Source organism: Triticum aestivum, chromosome 1D (assembly GCF_018294505.1).
Source record: "Triticum aestivum cultivar Chinese Spring chromosome 1D, IWGSC CS RefSeq v2.1, whole genome shotgun sequence".
NCBI classification, from domain to species: Eukaryota; Viridiplantae; Streptophyta; class Magnoliopsida; order Poales; family Poaceae; genus Triticum; species Triticum aestivum.
In genome coordinates, this window is record NC_057796.1 from 428,057,427 (window position 1) to 428,067,656 (window position 10,230).

The 10,230-nt window shown below is 49.5% G+C and overlaps 1 protein-coding gene across 1 annotated transcript; it reads left to right on the top strand.

The window, feature by feature from the left end:
- The first annotated feature begins 6,000 nt into the window (after positions 1-6,000).
- On the top strand, positions 6,001-9,537 carry LOC123182616 (calcium-transporting ATPase 7, plasma membrane-type-like). Its single transcript, XM_044595248.1, has one exon. It carries the CDS (start codon positions 6,285-6,287, stop codon positions 9,336-9,338), a length of 3,054 nt encoding a protein of 1,017 aa, XP_044451183.1. The 5' UTR covers positions 6,001-6,284; the 3' UTR covers positions 9,339-9,537.
- Positions 9,538-10,230: the final 693 nt, after the last annotated feature.

The window sequence follows — 10,230 nt, forward strand, 5'->3', positions numbered from 1 at the left end:
ATTCCAACCAACATATACAATATCATTCTGAGGTGATTGAACAACCATCTTGATTTCTAGATTGCACAGACATTGCAATGCAAGTTAGTAGTAGTACTGTATTCCTGATATTCCGAACAAGTACCAAAGGGGTCTGGTTATGCATAAGTGTGAACTACTTTTCCTAATAAATGACTCCATCAATGCTTGAACATCAAAAATCCATTGTCCGGCCGAAACTAAAACCAAGTTATCCTTTGCCACTTTGTTGTGTGATTGCAAAAAAAGGAATTGATCACTCTAAATAGGTGATAGAAAGGGAAAAAATGTTTTATCATCCATATATGACAATTTGCCAATACAAACCAAAACTTGTAGGAAGTAGGAACGACTTTGATGTTGTGGGGGTTTGAATATTAGTTCCCAGAACATTGGTCCTTCAAGAAGATTCCATGCCCTCAACATACTACCACCCTGCGAAAGAGCAACAACATATCAATACATGTTCAAAACCAGATCAATTTAAAAAATTATCAAAAATCAGGTCGCAATTTAGATTTTTCCTTAGCAAACTAAAGTTAAAGTACTGCAATGGATATATGCAGGAAACCTATGAAACAATAAGGAGCATGAAATAGGTGGCATTGTCTCTCTCACATAACCAGTTTGAACAACAAATGAATGAAACATTCCACTATTGCCTTCTCAATGACAACAAAAAATACATTAAACTTGAACTACCGAAATGCAGGCATGCAATTTCCATGCCGCTCACACATAGTTATTATAGCACCAATTATCATGGATATATGCGTGATGTTCTGTATAGATCTACCTTTTAGTTGTAAGTGAACCTATATGCGTTTCCTATTGACTAATTGGTACCCCGAGTGTATTTGTTGCTTCATGGTCTTATCTGGTATGCAAGTCTATATTGTGGTTGTGTGAATAACACAAAAGGACACCAAAATCAAATGGGCATCTGAAACAGAGATGGTAAAAGCATGTAAGGAGGGAAATCATGAAGGGAGAATCAGACAAGGGGAAAGAAGAAACTTACCTGGCTGGGAAGGAAGAGGAAGCAGCAACCACAGGTGGATGGCAGTGCTCTAATTCCAACAGGGAGGGAGCTACGGTGAGCCGATGACACTCAAATCTCAGATGAGAACGCAGGAAGGCGGGAGCAACAACGGTCGTTGCTAGACCTCGCCTCGAGGGCGACGGCGCTCAAAAAAGGAGATGGAGCAGCGGTGGCTAGCTGGCCTTCCTCGCCGGCTTTGATCGATTGTAAATACGCATCTAGAATTACATATCAAAGCAGATGTACAATGATAAAAAATGTAAATATATTGTAGGTATGAATACTGCAACTGGTTGAAAAATGTCTAGCACATGTAGCATATTATAGCAGGGGGAGGTACAAAAAAGTGCATTGGAGGATGCTAACATTACATAGGAAGGTGTAGTCACCAATTATGTTAAACTGGTTTGTCATTGTCAATTTGATCACTTCAGAGTATCAAATGCTAAAGACAAAAAATTATAACCTCAAGCATGCAAGATCTGTACATAAACATGGTCTGCTTAAATGGCATATTATACTAACCACGACAACATGATGGTTTGATGTATGAATGGAACTATAGAAAAGAACCAACCAATTTTGCTCCGAATGTAGTCACTTGTTGGAATCTCTAAAAGGACTTGTATTTCGGAACGGAGGGAGTAGCTACAACCGAACATCTTCTAGTTACAACCGAACAGCGGCTGGTCCAGATGCTGCTGTTGAGTTAGCTCCGGCTGATTGTATGGACACTATGATTTGAGTAATACTCCACTATGAACAATTTATCACCCGCAAGAAAAAAAGTCCCAGCCGCAACTGCTGTGCAATTTCGAGTACATTTTACGAACACAGCAGCAGTTTACGAAACTCTGCCCGTACGTGCGTGCACCTCAAGCAAAGGTGGTAGTACCCGCTCAAAAAAAAAAAAGAGCAAAGGTGGTAAAGACATAAACGCGTTAGTCCTGGGTCGATGCTCGCACGTGCACACCCCACGACTCGAGGTCGAGGGAACTAATGTAAGGTGTGCGGTGGATTGTAAAAACATGCATTGTATACTGGGCGCCTTATTACGGTCTCGTGGCACATTAATGTATCTTTTTTATTTGTGTGGTACATTGTACCTGGTAGCTTTTGTGTAATCTAACGAGGAATGCATTATGCATATATTCTAAGGCAGACTTGACCAGTTTCAATTTCCTTTCCGTTGACGCGCCGGCTTTGCGACCTACAGACGGTGGTCGAGGACGAGGAGGCCGGGTAGAAACCTTCCTTCTCCTTTCCAGCAACTGGATAGAGACTCCACCTACGTACGCGGCAGGCAGACCAAGACGACTTGGATTCTCGCACTGTTTCTAAATAAATGCTGACACAGGAAAACGAGTCAGCTGCATGATCTAAGGATTACGTTCAAGCGTACAGTAGGTACGTACGTGGCTTTGCTTCGTTCATTTTCTTCTTCTTTGGATTAGTCTTTGACTCTGCCTGCTAGACTCACAATTACGTCCAAGCATCCTCGCCATGGATCAGCATTTTCTTTTGCATGAGGCTAATGTGGCCAGTGTCACTAAGATATTGATTGTGAGAAGACTCTGCGATGACCTATATATCCTCGAGTATTACTATGCGTAGACCGCAAGAGTAGAGTCACACGTGCAAGTTCATCGGAAACTCATAGCCATGTTTCTTACTCTTTTCGACTACGCGGCAGGGAGAACATCGCACGCAGACTTGATGCGATGGTCTCATGCATGCGATGTTGTTGGCCGTTTTGTGTGAAATGAAAATTAATATTCGTATCGTTCGGTTACACATAGAGAAAATTCTACTTTTTGGGATGCATGCGAACAGTTGGGCCGTCTTTTGCCATGCATGCGTTGGTGCAGATGGGTAACACACATACTCCTACTAAATAGGTGGTGGTGAGGGGGGGCAGAGTGAAAAGGAATGGAGTGAGTACACCACCCGCAGATTCAAATGTGAACTATTGCGCGAACGTCCATATTTTGGCAGTGCGACCGTTTTGGCTGCCTAGCGCATTGGTGATGGTGACACAATCTACAGTTTGACGTCACCTTGACGTGATCTATAGCATGCATTGCGTGCTAACTCAAAACAGGCTATTATGTTGCTTTACAGATAAAACATCATCCAAAATTCAACAATACTCCTACCACCGTCGTTTACCTGGACGACAAGGAAACCCTCAAGATCCATGGCCTGCCACTCAGGGCCTAGAGTATCCGAGACACAACTCCAAAGGAATTGTGCCATCACCAGGCAAGAGAGGAAAATGTGTGTCCCAATCTCGAACACAACACACAAAGGACACAACCAATTCTTCGGATCATTCCACTTGGCCACCTCTGTACATGAAGGGTAGGGTGTCCCGGATCAGCTCCGAGAGGACTTAGCGAGAAAATGCACGAGAGTACTATTTTTCTTTTTTGAATTTTTTAGAGTACTATTTTTTAAATTGTATAATAGTTTTAAGACAATTTGACTTTCACCAAATCAATATTATTAGATCCAATATGAAATACGTTTTCATATCGTATTTATTTGGTGCTGTAGGTATTGATATATTTCTAAAACTTGACCAAAGTATATAAAAAAATGACTTAAGACAAAACTAACATGCACTTTTTTTTATTGAAACAGAGGATTTGCCTCATCTAGTAGTTAAGAGGAGAATAGAGTGTTTGTTACAAGACCACGAATTACGAAAAAGGATTACTCTCCTGGCATGATGGTTCCCAATCTTTCTGCTCCCGCGGCGATCCAAAACCTAGCCTCGCATTTGATCAAATTGAGCAAGATCGGGGGCGGCATGCTCTTGTGGCGGAACACACGGACATTCCTCTCGTTCCAAACAGACCAACTAATGAGCATCGTGAGATGCCATGGGCTTCTTATTGGGAGTGGAGATGCCAGAACAGTTTACCCGCCTATCCTTGACGGATCTCTCAGGGTGTCAAGTGGAGGTGTCGATGTTCTCTAAGTGTAGCCACTCATTTGCTAAGTTCGATAGGCGGATGGTCAAGCGGCACATGAAGAAGAGGTGCATCTCGGATACTTGTTCCTGCCACAATCTAGTATATTTTCAAATGCGGAAGTATAGGACTATATCCTATTATTATTTTTACACACGAGAGAAAACTTAGAGAGGTTAGCTACTCCCTCCGTTTCAATATATAGTGTGTCCTCGGTTTCCGTGCCGTCGGTCTCGTTGGTCAAATTTGTGATCAAAGTTGAACCTCGGGAAGCGTGGATACACTATATTTTGGAAGGGAGGGAGTATGTTACAAAAAACTTAGAAAACCTAGGAAGGGCTATGATCATAAAATGGAATCATTTTTTAGCATAAAATAATACTAAAACCCCAAAAAAATAAAGTCTGCATGCATACGGTGCCGGAGTTTATTAATTAAATCATGCATCAACTTTATTTTTCTCTATGTTTTTCATATCCACACATACATTTTGCAGCGACAATATAACTTTTCACAATAATATATTGGATTACTTATAGGTAGTATAATAATATTAATAGCTGAAACACTCCAACTAAAGGTCTAACATGTGTCGTCCGTGCTTACGGATAAACCTAGCACGCCATCAGAGAAGGAGGGGGTGGATATGGGGGCGCCCCCTCACCTTTTTTCGATAAAGGGTGCTTTTTATTGACTCATAATGTAGTATCAAGGGATACAATCATAACGAGTACAAACTAGGCCTCTGCATAATTAGGATGCACACAGCCAACTCAACACACACATAAACTTCATGCTGACAAAAAGCAAAGTCATACAAGACCGAAGCTATGTCTAGGTGGAGGAAGAAAAAAAACAAAGCAATGAAAGCACCGATTAACGATATACATACAGCAACCATCCACGCCAACAATCTTTTGACAACATAAAGATGACGAGAAGTGTTCTCCAAAAGCGACGCCTCCAAAAAGGCAACAACATACAAGCGCCGCCGTCACCCAATCCTACCACCAAAGGTCTGACTACTCACTACCGTTGCAGCTGGGCTTCACCGTGTTATGGCGATTTGGAAGGGGGTGGAGAGAGCCTGCACTAGTGCATTTACTGCGCTTTTCTCTGGATGTTTTTGAGCCACAAGCTTAGTGCTTGATTTTTTGTATTCCCTTTTTTGGGAGGGGTGGGCTATTTGCCTTGTTTAACCGGATGCAATGTTTCTTAGCTTGACCTCAAGTAAGCTCAGATGAACGGTGAAATCTAAATAAAATAAAAACGTGTCTTTTTTTTCGGCTCCCGTGATCGGTGCTGAAGCATTGTTCTAGTACTAGCTCTATTTAACCGAAGGATTCCGGCCAGTTGGTTGCGTTAGAAAATAGTAGTAGTACTACTACCCATTTGCCTTCTACTCCAGTTTACAGGAGCACCAAGCCAACGTGCAACCCGCTATCTATCATTTCGCAAAAAATATATATGAAAAAACCCGTTATCCATCGGAGTGGTGCCACTTGGCCGTTGGAACGGCCCTGCAGCAGAAAACACCTGACCCAGGAAACCGCGTCCATCGACGCCGACGAGAGGACTTGGCTCAGCCTCGCGCCGGCCGCCGCGGTGCACGGCGCCGCTTTCATTTCTTCACCGCGTCCATACATACCCGTGGGCCATCGTCAACACCTGAACCGATGGAGCAATTAAGCTTGGTCGACATCGTCGACATACATACCCTTTCTCTTCTGTTTTGTTTTGCCACTAAGGCGTTGCACATACGTACCACATACTGTATGTAAAAAACAACGTTGCAGCTGTCTGAAAACATTCACACGGCAAAAATTATTTAGTTTTTTTTGTGTGGAGCGCATGCAGGGTACTGTGGGGCAGCCGAAGAAGGTTCGTCCGCGCGCTTCCTTCTCCTGCAAAACTGAACCGCGTGCGATGCAACGGCTGCCTTGACAACAGACCAGCAGTAAAGTAGCTTTGGTTGGTTTTAATTCTGCTGCGTTGGCGTCACGAAAGAAAGAGAAGGACCTCGATCACTCCCCGTCCAACGGCACCGCAATGCCGAGGCGGTTCATGCAGCGGCTTCATTTCCAGGAAGCTTACTCTGTTCCTACCCAATTTTGCCTCATATATACAGGACAGGATTCAGCTGCATCAATCAAACCCAGCAGTTCTTCATTGACTAATCGATCGCCTCCCCGCAGCTCTTGTTTTCTCATCCTTCTCGCCTGGTTCTCCGATCGCCCGCTGCACAACCGATGGAGTGCGCCGACGTCCTGATCGCCGTGAGCCGCCGGTCAACGTCGCCTTCCACGTCCTCCTCGTGGCAGCCGGGAAGGCAATGGCGCAAGGCGCTCACCGTCATCCGGACGTGCCACAGGCTGGCGCGCCTCGGCATTCTGTCCGCGGGCGTCCTGCCACGGAGGAGCAACTCCTCCTACGTCGCCATCAAGATCCACCACGACGGCAGCGACTCCGACGCCGACGCCGCCGCATTCTCCGTCGCCGCCGATGACGAGCTTTTCAAGGGCCTGGTCAAGGAGAAGCGCCAAGACTGCTTCCGCCGCCTCGGGGGTGGCGCCGGCATCGCGGCCGCGCTGGCGTCCCACGCCGAGCGCGGCATCCGCGGCGACGGCGACGACGTGCGGCGCCGCAGGGAGTCGTTCGGCGGGAACACGTACCCCAAGCCCAGGCCCAAGAGCTTCTTCAGCCACGTCTGGGACGCGCTCAAGGACGTCTTCCTCATCGTGCTCCTCGTCTGCGCCGTCGTCTCCCTCGGCTTCGGCATCAAGGAGCACGGCCTCAAGGACGGCTGGTACGACGGTGTAAGTATCTTCCTCGCCGTCTTCCTCGTTGCTGCCGTGTCCGCCGTCAGCAACCACAGCCAGGCCAAGCGGTTCGACAAGCTGGCCAGTGAGTCCGACAACATCGCAGTCACCGTAGTCCGCGCCGGCCGGAGGCAGGAGGTCTCCATATTCGACATCCTCGTCGGCGACGTGGTGATACTCAAGATCGGGGACTCGGTGCCGGCGGACGGGGTTTTCTTGGAGGGTCACGGCCTGCAGGTGGACGAGTCGAGCATGACAGGCGAGCCCCACCCGATCGAGATCGATGCCGAGAAGAACCCCTTCCTCACCGGCGGCGTGAAGATCGTCGACGGCTACGGCCGAATGCTCGTGACCGCCGTCGGCACCGACACCTTGTGGGGCGAGATGATGAGCAGCATAACCAAGGAGACCGCCGAGCCAACGCCGCTCCAGGAGCGCCTCGAGCGCCTCACCTCAAGCATTGGCAAGATCGGCGTCGCCGTCGCGGTGCTCGTGTTCACCGTGCTCACCGCGCGCCACTTCACCGGCAGCACCAAGGACGACCAAGGGAAGCCGCTGTTCAACAAGGGCCACGTCACCTTCGACGCCGTCTTCAGCTCCCTCGTCGTCATCTTCCAGCAGGCCGTCACCATCATCGTCGTCGCCATCCCCGAGGGCCTCCCGCTCGCGGTGACGCTGACGCTCGCCTTCTCCATGAAGAGGATGGTGAAGGAGAACGCGCTGGTGCGCCGCCTGTCGGCGTGCGAGACAATGGGGTCGGTCACAGCCATCTGCACCGACAAGACCGGAACGCTGACGCTCAACCAGATGAAGGTGACCGAGTTTTGGGTCGGCACCGACCAGCCCAGAGGTGCCACGGCGATCGCCGGGAGCGTCGTCAGCTTGCTCTGCCAGGGAGCTGGGCTCAACACCACAGGAAGCGTTTACAAGCCGGACAACGTGTCGCCGCCGGAGATCACAGGCAGCCCGACGGAGAAGGCGCTGCTGTCGTGGGCCGTGGCGGACCTCGGCATGGACGCCGACGCGTTGAAGAGGAGCTGCAAGGTGCTGCACGTTGAGGCCTTCAACTCAGACAAGAAGCGCAGCGGCGTGATGATCAGGGACAATGTCACCGGCGGGGTGATCGCGCACTGGAAAGGCGCTGCGGAGATGGTGTTGGCGAACTGCTCGATGTACGTCGACACCGACGGAGCGGCGCGCGAACTCGGAGTGGAGCAGAGGAGGAACCTTGAGAAGGTGATCAACGACATGGCGGTCGGCAGCCTCCGGTGCATCGCCTTCGCCTACAAGCAGGTCAACAGCACTACTGAGCAATCGAAGATCGACGACGATGGTCTGACGTTGCTGGGCTTCGTCGGGCTGAAAGACCCTTGCCGGCCAGAGGTCAAGGCAGCCATTGAAGCTTGCACGAAGGCGGGCGTCGCCGTCAAGATGGTCACCGGCGACAACATCCTCACGGCCAGCGCGATCGCCAAGGAGTGCGGCATCATATCCAGCAACGACCCCAGCGGCATCGTCATCGAGGGGCACGAGTTCCGCGCCATGTCGCCGGAGCAGCAGCTGGAGATCGTGGACAGGATCCGCGTCATGGCGCGGTCCCTGCCGCTGGACAAGCTGGCGCTGGTGCAGCGGCTGAAGCAGAAGGGCCACGTGGTGGCCGTGACCGGCGACGGCACCAACGACGCGCCGGCGCTCAAGGAGGCGGACGTGGGGCTGTCCATGGGCGTCCAGGGCACCGAGGTGGCCAAGGAGAGCTCCGACATCATCATCCTCAACGACAACTTCGACACGGTGGTGACGGCCACGCGGTGGGGGCGCTGCGTCTACAACAACATCCAGAAGTTCATCCAGTTCCAGCTCACCGTCAACGTGGCGGCCCTCGTCATCAACTTCGTGTCCGCGATCACCACGGGCAAGATGCCGCTCACCACCGTGCAGCTCCTGTGGGTGAACCTCATCATGGACACCATGGGCGCGCTGGCGCTCGCCACGGACACGCCCACCAAGGCGCTCATGGACCGGCCGCCCATCGGCCGCACGGCGCCGCTCATCAGCAACGCCATGTGGCGCAACCTCGCCGCGCAGGCGGCGTTCCAGATCGCCGTCCTGCTGGCGCTGCAGTACCGGGGGCGGTACGTCTTCGGCACCGACGAGAAGGGCAACGGCACCATGATCTTCAACGCCTTCGTGCTCTGCCAGGTGTTCAACGAGTTCAACGCGCGGGAGATCGAGAAGAAGAACGTGTTCGCCGGGGTGCTCAAGAACATGATGTTCCTCGTCATCATCGCCGTCACGCTCGTCCTGCAGGTGGTCATGGTGGAGGTGCTCACCAGGTTCGCCGGCACCAAGAGGCTGGGGCTGGGCCAGTGGGGCGTCTGCCTCGCCATCGCCGCCGTGTCGTGGCCCATCGGCTGGGCCGTCAAGTTCATCCCCGTGCCGGACCGGACTCTCCATGACATCCTCACACGCCGGAAATCCTCATGATTCATTCATACCGCGGTGTTCATATTTCACAATTCACTTAGCTTAGGTGATTCTTTCATACATTTGTTTAGTGCAGTAATTACTTGTCGAACTCCAGTTTTCATATTTCACATAGCTTAGGCGATTCTTTCATACTGTACATTGTTACTCATGATTTGTCGAATCTTATATAATACTACAAACATATTTCTTCTGTTCATCGGTATTTCTAAAATCCTCCATTCAAACTACAGAAATTTAAGGCGCGATTTTCGCGCCGGAACGTGGCAAGCTGGCTACCGTGTTGACCGAGGGAACAATCTGACTGTCAGCATGACTACACCTAATATAAGCACAATTCGGCTGTCAGTCATAAGATAGTGTCCGTTCTAGATGTTCAATCAAACACACGTTGGTCCTTTTCAGGTGTGATAGCTCTGAAACTAAGCATGGATAATATTATTATTTTTGCATATCTCTTCCAGATTAGTGCTTTTAAGATCTGGTTGGGTTTTGCCTTTGCTTGTACCTCTGAATATGCTTACATTTTCCATTATTCCAGAATCAAACTTTTGACAATGTTGCACAGCATCGGTTCCCTCCTATCTTCCCTTAGCATCCATCTTAACATTACGAGGCAAGTTGGCCAGAATGAGTCCAGTGGTATTTTAAATCTAAGTTTGGTAAAAAAATTAAATGCATCTTCTTTCAGAAGCTGTTGACAGATGAGAGGGGGGCGAACAACTATCACCGCGTCGAAGGTCACGTCGCAATCCTGAGCATCATCGGATTCCATCCATGGCGTCTTGCATACGCCTCACGCATCACCTCCTTAATCTTCCCGACTCCTTAAAGTTTTCCTCTGTCTCGGCTTTCCTGCAATATGCCTTCAGCATTCAAGTTATAACACAAT